The 13146-nt window shown below is 39.2% G+C and overlaps 1 protein-coding gene across 7 annotated transcripts in view; it reads right to left on the bottom strand.

Moving 5' to 3' along the window:
• CCSER1 (coiled-coil serine rich protein 1) overlaps positions 1–13146 on the bottom strand; it is a 1139724-nt gene that overhangs the window by 462712 nt on the left and 663866 nt on the right. For all 7 annotated transcript variants that reach the window (XM_068232582.1, XM_068232600.1, XM_068232592.1 and 4 more), the window contains one exon: positions 3494–3701. In XM_068232582.1, the coding sequence (XP_068088683.1) occupies positions 3494–3701 (208 nt within the window). The remainder of the gene's footprint in view (positions 1–3493; positions 3702–13146) is intronic.

Below are 13146 nucleotides of genomic sequence, written 5' to 3' on the forward strand. Positions count from 1 at the left end.
AGTTCACTAATATAACATATATATATATATATATATATATATATATATATATATATATATATATATGCAGTACAGACTAAAAGTTTGGACACACCTTCTCATTCAAAGAGTTTTCTTTATTTTCATGACTATGAACATTATAGATTCACACTGAAGGCATCCAAACTATGAATTAACACATGTGGAAGTATAGTACATAACTAAAAAGTGTGAAACAACTAAAAATATGTCATATTCTAGGTTCTTCAAAGTAGCCACCTTTTGCTTTGATTACTGCTTTGCACACAGTGGAATTTCTTGCCTTATAAATGGGGTTGGGACCATCAGTTGCGTTGTGGAGAAGTCAGGTGGATACACAGCTGATAGTCCTACTGAATAGACTGTTAGAATTAGTATTATGGCAAGAAAAAAAGCAGCTAAGTAAAGAAAAACGACGCATCATTACTTTAAGAAATGAAGGTCAGCCAGTCCGAAAAATTAAGAAAACTTTGAAAGTGTCCCCAAGTGGAGTCACAAAAACCATCAAACGCTACAAAGAAACTGGCTCACATGCGGACCCCCCAGGAAAGAAAGTCCAAGAGTCGCCTCTGCTGCGGAGAATAAGTTCATCCGGGTAACCAGCTTCAGAAATCGCAGGTTAACAGCAGCTAAGATTAAAGACCAGGTCAATGCCACACAGAGTTCTAGCAGCAGACACATCTCTAGAACAACTGTTAAGAAGAGACTGTGTGAATCAGGCCTTCATGGTAGAATATCTGCTAGGAAACCACTGCTAAGGGTAGGCAACAAGCAGAAGAGACTTGTTTGGGCTAAAGAACACAAGGAATGGACATTAGACCAGTGGAAATCTGTGCTTTGGTCTGATGAGTCCAAATTTGAAGATTTTTGGTTCCAACCACCGTGTCTTTGTGCGACGCACAAAAGGGGAACGGATGGTCTCTACATGCTTGGTCCCCACCGTGAAGCATGGAGGAGGAGGTGTGATGGTGTGGGGGAGCTTTGCTGGTGACACTGTTCGTAATTTATTTAAAATTGAAGGCATACTGAACCAGCATGGCTACCACAGCATCTTGCAGAGGCATGCTATTCCTTCCGGTTTGCGTTTAGTTGGACCATCATTTATTTTTCAACAGGACAACGACCCCAAATGGACCTCCAGGCTGTGTAAGGGCTATTTGACCAGGAAGGAGAGTGATGGGGTGCTGTGCCAGATGACCTGGCCTCCACAGTCACCAGACCTGAACCCAATCAAGATGGTTTGGGGTGAGCTGGACCGCAGAGTGACGGCAAAAGGGCCAACAAGTGCTAAGCATCTCTGGGAACTCCTTCAAGACTGTTGGAAGACCATTTCAGGTGACTACCTCTTGAAGCTCATTAATGCCAAGAGTGTGCAAAGCTGTAATCAACGCAAAAGTTGACTACTTTGAACCTAGAATATGTCATATTTTTAGTTACTTCACACTTTTTGGTTATGTACTATACTTCCACATGTGTTAATTCATAGTTTGGATGCCTTCAGTGTGAATCTACAATGTTCATAGTCATGAAAATAAAGAAAATTTTTTGAATGAGAAGGTGTGTCCAAACTTTTGGTCTGTACTATATATATATATATATATATATATATATATATATATATATATATATATTAGTAAAGTGATAGGATACTGTGTGCGTTGGCATCTCTCACCTCATACAAAACTCACAATGGGTGTGAGCAGATAGGCAGGCACATACTGTACAGTTTCCAATGTTTAAAAAGCTGTCATATTGTCAGAGTGATCATCATGTGACAGTCACAGGCCTCGCTCATTCTCTTGTTCTTGAGGTTCTGCTTTTTGCTACAAGGGTATTAATCAGAAGAATAAAGTTGTAATTTAGCGTGCAGAATAGTAACAAACTGGCAATTCCCTATTTTATAATGGCCCATCATTACTGAGAAGGTGCCATGCTGGAGTCTAAAATGACACTTCTTCATTGTTTAAACAGTGCTAGAGGTGTCTTCAAAGGTGTACGTATATGTATACGCCACCAGTAAACTGGGCGCAGCGTGAGCCGAATGAAGCCGAATGCCAGAACCCGAAATTACCCTTACAAGTTTTCATGAAATAAGAGGAAAACTGAATTTCACTCTTTACTGGCCGCTAATGCAAAATTAAAAAATTTTTGTGTTCACAAACTTAAAATAAACTTTTTTTTTCTGTTTCAGTGTATATAGGTGACCTTAGAAACCAACATGAGTTTCATTATAAATCTGTTCCTGACTAAGGGTGAGCAGGCAAATGTTAATTTTCAAATGAACTGAGCATTTGTGTAAATGGGCCTCAGCAAAGGGAGTTAACTTACCCTTGTTTCCACCTCTGCTCGTATGTGCCACGCCACCTCTACATCCGCCTTAATACTTTCTGCTTCCAACTGTGAAGGAAGAAATATCGAAAGGATGTAGTGCAACATGGAGTTCTGTGACCGGGAATGTGGCAACCCAGGGTAATTTACCCCTGTTGCCACAGCCCGCTAGCACAAATGCTCAGTTTCAGGTAAAACTGAATTTCGTATTCGCCCGCTTATCCTTATTACCGACGGTCCTTATTCTATTTTCACTAGAACATTTTTTATATAACCATTGAAAATATTTGAATGGAACTTGTTTTCTTGTTCTGCACTCATGATAAAACTTTTTAAGTGAAGGAGCAGACTATGAAATATGTTCATACTAATATGAATAATCGACAGCATTACTTGGCAAATACAAAATATAGAGTGATCTCTAAAGCTATAATTACATTACAAGATATATTGCATTATAGCTTTTGAACCATATCATCTAAGATCCACAAGATGCTTCCTGCGAGTTGTCAATATTAATCACGGGTCCCATTAAATTCACAGTACGGAATTTATTTTTTGAAATTAATCTAACGTAACTTTAGAAACTTGTGCTCTGTAATTGCCACTGCATTGAAGTTATATGGTAATGTGTGTGTTTTTCTGGTTTATTTGTTTATTTGATGTTCCTTCTATCCTGATGAACCCGTATGCACAGGCTCCTTTTTTATTTCCCATTTCCTCTTTTTTTTTTCATATGATTCTGGTATAAAGTACAAGGGTTTTATGACATATCTTTTTATTCACTCGGAAAGACGGCGAGGCTGCTGAATAAGTAATGCGCTTTGGTGGCAATGGAATATAATTTCCCAATAATACCCAAAGAACTTATGGTGTTATGCAAATACTCCGTTATCGGTGTAATCAATCAAAAAATTATAGAGAAAGTTAGCTAAAAGTCTTCGGTGTGCACCTCAGAGCTGCTTCCCTTGCTTTAGCAGTTCGCTGTGTTTGTTCTCATCTGTGATATTAAATTCTCAACACCACATACAGGATATTAAATTCTCTTCAACCTCACCATTTTTTCCATTTTTTTTTTTTCTATAATTCCATAAGCCAACCCACCGACAGCGAGGGCTATAAATCTCCTAGATAATGAAGTCATTACCTCTTGCAGGATTCTCTTCATTTTGAGCAGTAATGTCTTTACAGATGTACAGTCTTGCATCATCAATCTGTAAGGCAATGACTCCAAGCCGCTGATGTCTTCCTGTGGAAAGGGCCATTCCACAGATGGGCTGGTGGGCACTTGGCAGACATGTGGGCATTTACTATCCTCATGATCGCTTTCTCTTGGCAAATGTAGATAGAGGTTTCTAGAAAAAGAAAAGGAGGAAATATTTTAATAAGAAGTCAATACACAGTGTATTTGTTATATTTAATCTTCAGCGCAGGCATACAGTCATCTACATTATTTTAATTCTCACTGCATGTCATTTTAGAAATCAAATCAATAAATAAAAAAATAAAAAAACTATTTATTTAAAAGTAATCTCATAGCATTTTGCACAGCAGCTCAATTCAAAACACTAGCATCACCTACTGATGTTTGTAGGAATGTATTTCTTTATGCATTTATTTTATTCACAGGTCTTAGGGCCCTTTTACACTTAATCAGTTGCTCTCAGTTAAAACGGAAAGAAAACTGATTTTCAAAGTAAGTCCATGTTTTCCTATGGCACCTTTCACACTTAATGGGCTTGATTTACAAAACGGTGCTAACTTTAGCACTGGCCCTTAGCACCTCTAAACTCAGTTGAAATGTGAGAAGTAGTGATCGTGCGCAAAGTTTTGCGCGCAAAGTTTTGCGCGCGCACTGCACAGAGCGCAGGGCGCTCCGCGCGAAATGCCCATTAAAGCCTATGGGACTTAGCGCGCGCATAGAACTTTGCGCACGTAAAACTTTGAGCGCAAAGCTTTGCGCGCGATCTGATTGAGAAAACTGGTGCTAACCTACTTAGCACCCTGGTTAGCGCGCCTTAAGACTTTAGACGTGCTAAGTGGGTTAGCACCTCTTAGTAAATCAAGCCCAATGCGTTTTAACAGAAATCTTCTTCCCAATGCACTGCTATGGAAAAAACGCATACCAACGCGTACTAATGCATACCAACTGATTAAGTGTAAACGGGGCCTTAGTGTGCTGCCAGTGACAAATACAAGTTAATATAGTTCCTGGGTTCACAGACGCTAAGAGATGAAATCAAGTTCTAAATTTCCACATAGGGCATTTAAGATGTGCAACACATTAAAGGAACAATAAGGAGGCTTAAAGTAAACCTGTTTACAAGTGTTTTTCACTGGCCTATCACATCATTTAACAAGATTAGCCTGACTGTTAGGGTGGCCATACATCAGGCAACTTGGCAGACAATCGACGATCCAAATGGATTATTATAATCGTATTGGATGAAAATCAGTGCTGCCAAAAGAATGCCTGATTGATGATGTGACCAATTTTAGGCCGAAATTGGTCATCTGTATCAATCCAACATGCTGCAAGATGTACGGCCAACATGTTAGATTGGGTACGTGGCTGTAAGGGTGTGCAATATCCGGATGAGTGATGAACACAGCAGAGCCCCCGGTGCTGTCCCCCCCCTAGTGTAAAATGTGCCCCCAGATGCCCTATGAAGTATCATTTATCTGTCGGTGTATGCCACTGGTTCTGTGCACCGTCCACATATACGCACCCAACGTGGTTGCCAGCACATACTTGGGTGTGTATGTGACGTCACACTCTTTGCTAAATAGGTTCTAGCTGATATTGTGGTGAAGCCCCTCCCACAGTGTGATGTCATGAAGATGGTCCTGATAGTTTGCTGTCTGTGAACCTCATTGCATTGTGGGAAATACTGCTTTTTTGGCAGTTGTAAACAGCTGTTATCTCCTTTTAGGAAAATCTCCTGGCAGGACTAAAGATGTGGCCACCAGTGATAAATGTCAGAATGTAGATCAGGGAGGGGAAAGACTTTACAATAGGCAAACACTGACCAAATCATTTATAAATGAATACTGTAAAAAAATAAGTGATTTTATTCATTATGTTATTTTCACGGCACATCCTCTTTAACCACCCTTTACCTCCTCCAAAACTAAAATCCTTGTTTTCCTACTGTATCTAGACTTAAATAACAGTTTTAACTGGGATTTTTTTCCTGTAAATATTTCACTACAAATCAAGTCACTGACTACATCAGCTTCATCTAATTTGCCATCACTAATTTTTCAGCACAGAAGGTAACATATACTGATGCTTTACAGGTTCGAATAGCACTCCAAGTTGATTATGCTGATCACTGATTATAACACCTATGAATCCCTAATAAGTGACCTCATGTCTATATGGATAACATTTTCAAATATTTCATAGAATATCATCTAGGCCAAGTGTGTCCCTCTTTATACCTCTGCCTACCTATCACTAATAAAAAAACAAGGGGCGTTAAGGTTAGGCGTGGGGAGGTGTTTAAGGTTAGGTTGGGGAGTGGTTAAGGTCAGGCATGGGGGTGGTTAAAGTCATTACTAGTCATTTTCACTGTAGTAAATAATTTCTCTGGCACCCTTTTTACATGTATGCCTGAAAAAGGTCTGTATTTTCATGGGATGACCTTCCTCTTACCATCCAGTGCTTTAAAAAACATTGAGACAAATGACACCTCATAGTCCCGGTAGGCTGAACGGCAATGCATATGAATGCACACCTTTGCAAACCCTCAGTACAGGAACTTGTGGTAGGTCTGGGGGTTTAAAGTCATATCAGACTGCTATGATGTATTGCTGCCCATATCAGATTGCACTGATGTATTGCTGCCCATATCAGACTGCATTGATGTATTGCTGCGCATAGGCAGGTCAATGTGACCTTTGTTTGAAGAGGGGTAGACTAATTATTTAGCTTTAATAATATATTTTTAGGCCTTGTTCAGTTTTCCCATCTATGTATGTGACCAATGAATAACAGTGATCCTACTTGGATTGAAATGCAAAACTGTTTTGTGTACAACCCACATTAAGTATGTACCCACGACAATGAAAATGCAGACTACTTTTTTATAAATATTGCTTCAACCATAGCAGATAAACAGTGACGATGAAAGGCTGTGAAAGTATTGCTACACATCAGAAGGTTTTATCATGCCCCTTGCTGACCAGTAAATCATTTCCATAAAGAAGTAGGCGGATCAAAGGACAGAAGGAAAAGGCTCTAAGTGTATATTCTTTGCTTCCAGCCTAAGATTTCCCTGATAGTCCTGGCAGAATGTTGCACAGATTGTTGCTAGTTTATGATCTATAAATTCATCATGCAACGTGATGGAGAGTCAAGCAGAGAATTGGCTGGAAGTTTGTTCCAAGGCCCCTGCAGAAAATCATTTACATAAATGCTGTTATTATTATTGTCAGACAGTGGGTCGTTTCTGAAAGGATGAGCTTAAATAGCATTTTACTACGAGATACAGCAAGACAAGACACATGGATCTGGAAATTATCGGACCTCAAGAGGGTTCACATGGGGTTACAGCATTGTAATGGACAGTGTTCCAAAGCAAGAAGCAGTTAATGCATATGGACAAGGAACATTTGTTGTCACCAGAAAGCTCCCATAGAAGACCACAATATGATACCCGCTGATAATGAAACATTTACTTGCATTACACTGAATGTTATATCAAAATACACAGAGCAATAACTATAGTGGATGGGGCAACAGCGGACAATGAGCAACAGATGTAGCCTTCACTGTCTTTGTATTTTATTCTGAACAGTTTATGATGCTATTAACATCAAGAAGCTATTATATGGAAATAGCATGAGAAATTACACTCCATTACTATATGTATTTGTGGCTAATGTGGTCATTTATCTGTTATTTTTATATTACATATGCAAGAGAAATCAGTTTATTTTTAATAAATTCATTGTATCATTCAAAACATGTTCGAAATTAGATTTTGTTCCCATTTAAAGCAAACCTTAAGCGAAAAAAAAAAATATGATATATTGAATTGTATGTGTAGTACGGATAATGAATAGAACATTAGTAGCAAAGAAAAGAGTCTCATATTTTCAATTACATAGCATCTTTTTTTTTATAACATTGCCTCATGCTATCACAGTTACAGTTTTAAGCGAAGCAGGCGCCTGGTGCTCAGAGCCAAGCACCAAAGCTGCACTAGTGCTATGATGCGCGTCCCGGTCAAGAGTAATTTGGGCATCTGGCAGACCCTCAATTACATTTTCCTTGAGTTGCTACGCTCAGATGGGGAATAATATTTAACACCGCCTGGGAGTATAGCGGCAGCAGGGAGAGCTGTCATTCGGTTCGCACTGCTCCCAACTCACCGGCGGCCAAACAACAGGTATGCATTTTAAAACCACACTCTGTCTTTAAGCTATAAAATAAAGCTGAAATAATTACCCTTTAAACTTTCCTGCAGTAAAACCTTATCTCAAGCTGTCTCCCACTGTTTCTTGGCTGTTTAAGTCTCCCACTGTTTAAGTGCTTCATAAAACAGGACTATATTTGACCCAGTGGGTTGAATAGCTCAGAGAATATATTTTGCATAGATAACAATGGAATTTGTTTAACTCTTTCTGTAATAGAAAACAATACGAGACTCTTTTCTTTGCTACTTATGTTCTATTTCTTAGCTGTACTACACATACACATACAAATCATTATCTCAGAAGTTTTTGCTTCAGGTTTCTTTTAAGGATGAGCGAGAACAGTGTAAAGCAAAACTGTCCTATCCTGTACAGATATAAAAAAGCCAGTTTCAAAGTAAAGATTGAGAAAAACAACATTAAACCAAATGTAGAACAATCATAAGAAGGCAACATGTATGAAGATTCTACTGGATTTTAATTTCAATTGGTTAAAAAAGAAGAATGGCCAATTACTCAAACAATGTTAAAGAATACTTCCAGTGAAATTCAGGTTACTCTTAGCTATTATAAATGTCGTCTTAAATTCTGCCTCGTCACTTGCCCAAGAAATCCAAAGCTCTGGAGCCACTCCCACCTGTTTCCGTGGTCCTCCCCCAGCTTGGTGGCAGCCTATCAGACTTCGGGCAAAAACCACCACAGCAGCTTTTTTAAAATGGGGGCAGGGTCAGTGTAAAGATTAATGATCATTTCACAATGAACAGGTGAGTTAATCACCTGTTCAATCACATACATTTATAATAAGCTAATTTTGACTGGAGGTACTCTTTATCCGCTTCCAGGCGGCGGTGATTGAAATCTACACCCTGTGTGGAGGCTTTTATTCCTTCCACATTTCACCTCACTGTTGCTGCGCACTCTCATCAGTCACCACTCTCGTCATTACCGCCGATCGCATGGCTTTCTGCCCGCCGCAGCTCACTCACTCTGATGGCAAAGCTATGTGAGGCAGCCAGAAACCGATTTCATTAGCTCCTGACCCTGTCATCAATGTGAGCATATCCCAATGGCTTAGATTGATCACATGGTCAAGAGCCAATGAAAATGGCTCCTGACCGGCTCCCAGAGCTCTACCATCATAGAGATGGCAGAGCGGGTGGGCTGAGGTGACAGGTGTGAGGCATGAATGGCAGTAGCAACAATTCAGTGCAGCGTTTCGTCGGTATGTGGTAGGATTTGGTGCCAGTGGTCTCTGGTCCTTAAGAGGCCAGAGATGGCTGGTACTGAAGAGGCTAATGGGTCCAGCAAAATGTCCTCTCATCTGCACCTAGGCAGGTTTACAGATTAGGGCTTCTTCAAAGGCAGCCATAATGAGACTAGGCTTGACGCTGTCTCTGTTGCTTCCCACATAACCATGCACTTGTGCAAATGACAAATTTCCAGTTATGATGGAGATGTCCTGTATACCCAAAGACATTATCTGGAGAACAGAAGATTTTCCTGAGATTTCATTGTTTTCAAATAAATAATTTAAACGAAAAGATGACAGCTTAAGATCTTGAAAAGACAAACAGCAGTAGCAGCTTCCATATTTTCATGCTGACAAGCACGCCATATAAAATGGTAATTATTATTATTATGCATTACGATAGCGTTGGGATTCTATTTTTCTGCAGTGCTTCAGAGAATAGATTGAATAGTTCATATTGCTAACTGTCCTTCAGAAGAAGTCACAACTTAATCCATACCACAGTTGGGGTTTAAAGAGGAGCTGTAATGACATGCAGCAAAATTTAAGAAATCATTAAGGATATCTAATTTTACCTTAATTATCCATATTCTATATATTGCTTTACATCATTATGTCACCCAGGGCCAGATATACATCACAGGAGCCTATAGACACAGATGTTCTGGCACTGTACACTTCACCTTCTGCACATCTAAAAAAACCAAACTGTAAATGTACTGGCTGGCCCCACTGTCACTTCTCCCTTACTTCCTCTGCTCAGTGTAGGTAGCCACAGGTGTCCCTTAATATTGAGTGTACCTTTGGCCACCTAATGCTAAGTAGCTACGGGTGCCCCCAGGTGTTAGGTAGCTAGAGGTTCTAGGTAGCTAGAGGTTCCCCTGATTAAAGGGAGATCTGGTCAGTAGAACGCTGAGAGCTTTGTGAGTAACCTCTCATTTATGCTCCAATAGGGACTCTGCATAAGGAAGGAGGGAGGCACTCAAGGAGGGGATTGTGCTGCCTATTCATCATCAGGCGCCTGTAGGCAGGTGCCTACAGTACCCCATGTTAAATCCAGCCCATTTTCCCAATGATGTTTTGCCTAGGCTATGATGTCATGCATCCTTCTCTCCCAGAGCATATTGGGAGATCATGTAATGATCCTGCTTCCGTCAGATACAAAAAAAGTGATTTAGTTTTCTAGCAGTGTAAATCAGAGGTAAGCCTTTACAGTGGGCCAACAGATTCTAAATCATTTCTATATTAAGAAATTAGCAGAGATTCCAGAGGAAACCCACTCAAACAATAGAGAGAACTGAACATACAAACTGCATGCAGTGTCCTGGCTGGGATTCTAACTTGAGAGGCTGGTAAAAATGCCGTCTACTATGCCACTATGCTGCCCAAGTGTATGTACAGTACTTGAAATGAAAAATATTTTACAGTATGAAATTAAAGTGTGGAAAAAAAGAAACCAGAAAGGTCATCTTTAAAAACATAAAAATGTGTTAAAATTCAGAAATGAAACATTTCAAAGGTTTTGTTTAATACGACTGCATTAGGGAATAGTGGGTTTATGTTCTTGTGCAATATTAAAGTACACTGTAACAAGTGTGACTTCTGCTTTTGAAAATGTTAATTACAGTGGAGTAAGAAAGTGGTGAATACTAATCAGCTGATTTCCATACTTTAACACAACCTCATTAGGGATGATAACCACTAATGTCTAGCACCAAAGACTTCATTTGCAATGTTAAAGTGTTCCTTTTCTGTCCCAATCGATCAGGGGGCAATATCCCTCCAACAACACAGGGCAAATTAAACAAATAAAAATAATAATAATAAAAAAATGTGTAAACCACATTCACTGCATCTAATAAAGAAGTATAATTATCAGTATAAATTCCTATTTTATCCATGTTCATCTGATATTAACCACTTCAGCACCACTGGTTTTTTTGCTTAAAAACGAGAGCAATTTTCACATTTCAGCGCTCCTCCCATTCATTCACCAATAACTTTATTGCTACTCATCAGATGTAAATGATGTATATCTTGTTTTTTTTGCCACAAATTATGCTTTGTGAGGGTTATATTTGCTTTTAGTAATTATGTTATTATCTGTGCATTTTAAAGGGAAAAATGAGAAAAAAAAAAGAAAAAATACACTATTTCTCCATTTCCATCCACTATAGTTTTCAAATAAACAATGTTACCATAGGTAAAACCCACACATTGTATTTGCTAATTTGTCCTGGTTATCTCAACATTTAAATAATGTTTCTAGTACAATGTATGGCGATAATATATTAGTTTCTGGTTTGTGTTTTTTGTTTTCTCATTGTACTCTATCAGTAATTAAAAGCCCTTATCTTCATGATTAACAGTAATACACTCTCATGGCATATATATTTTAAAAGCTAAGTCCCTAGGGTAACTATGTATTCTCTCTTCAATGCTGTCACTTTTTTTTTTTACAAGTATTTATTTGGGGGTACAGAGTATATGAAAATAAAAGTTTTATTGCTTTTTATTCAGTTTTCCGGTAAAAAAAAAATCACATGATTTAGCCCTCAGTTGTTAAACAACACAAAATCTATTCTCTCACTTGTCACAGTTAAAATGATACCCTATATACATAATCAGATAGCTTATTGGGCATACAGCACACTGTTAACCACAAGTACGCCTATCTACTCTCCTGAGCCCCAGGTGAAGTTCTGTGGGGAGTAGATAAGCGTAGCAAGGGTTGCAAAGTGGTTAATCAGGCCTGGAACATTCTTCTTTTGTAATGTAAGGGGCCTGCAGTGATGAGTTTACAGCATAGTTATGTTCAGTTTGTAAGAAAACCAATGCATACCAGCAGAAACAACCTGTTTATTAACTTGATTATAATTATACTTTAAAAATAACTGATTGGTTCTAATGTTAATAGCACTAATATAAAGAAGATTCCCAGACAGGGCCAACATTTTTTTTATAGTTTCCTTTGTGTGTCTAAATATAAACTCAAAACAATCTGCCTTGAAGGACAAGTCTGAGGAATAAAGAAAAAAATAGATCTACTTACCTGGGGCTGCCGCCAGTCACTGGCAGCGGATCTGTCCCTCGTTACCTGGCGGCCTAGAGTCCTCTCCACTGCAGATGCCAATCTTGCCAGGTCAGCATCTTCTGCTTGAGCATGAGGCTGCGCAGCTCGCCGCCCACGCGGGCTGGACCATTCTGCACGAGCGCAGAATTACTGCACCTGCACAGAATGTTCCTGGCTATGAGAGCTCAATTGTTAGTGGCGCGCTCGCGCAGGCACAGTAGATGTTGCCCTGGCAGGTCGAGATCTGCAACGGAGGGGACCCCGGGCCACCAGAGCTAGGGACAGATCGGCTGCCAGGGGCTGGAGGCAGTCCCAGGTAAATAGATCTAGTTTTTTTTTATTCCTCGGATGTGTCCTTTAAGATGACCGTTAACGGTACAATCCCATGGCCAATTGATTGCCACTAACAGACAAATTTCCATAAACAAATCTGATCAAATTGATGGTATCCATCCCCCCCAAAAATTAAACTATTCCATGAACCTGATCTAATTGGGTATCAGGAATTCAACTGTTAATTGGGCATGACCAATTGCTTCCAATCGATTACCATGACGATCAGAAACGATCAATCGGCAATGGCACCTTTAGTTTGTGAAGTATTAAGGGTAGCTAAAATTATGATATTTCTAAAGGAATCAAAAACAATTAACTGTCTCTGTGCATTTTCTTTAATATACAAATTCTACAATGGTCTATTTTTTCTTGTAAACTTTCTACATAACTTATATTCAATATACGGTAATTTCAGAAACACGATAGTATAATTTCTGGCCCAAACATAAAGGTCCCAAAACATTTCACCAGGAATGCATGGTATGAGCATTATATTAGGATTGTTTAGATACTTAAAGACATTTGGTAGCTGTCATCCAGACAAACCACACGCTTAGCTAATGCAAGCTTCCAGGTGTACAGACTGAGCACTGTCAGGCCATAATAAACACATTTTGAAACCATATCCCCATGCAGAACTGTTGCATTTTGTGCCTCAGTTATTTTAAGTGGCTGCTGTTGATGACCACCCCTTCAAGAAGCCAATTCATCATGCATTTGT

This window comes from Hyperolius riggenbachi, chromosome 1, assembly GCF_040937935.1.
Source record: "Hyperolius riggenbachi isolate aHypRig1 chromosome 1, aHypRig1.pri, whole genome shotgun sequence".
Classification (NCBI taxonomy): Eukaryota; Metazoa; Chordata; class Amphibia; order Anura; family Hyperoliidae; genus Hyperolius; species Hyperolius riggenbachi.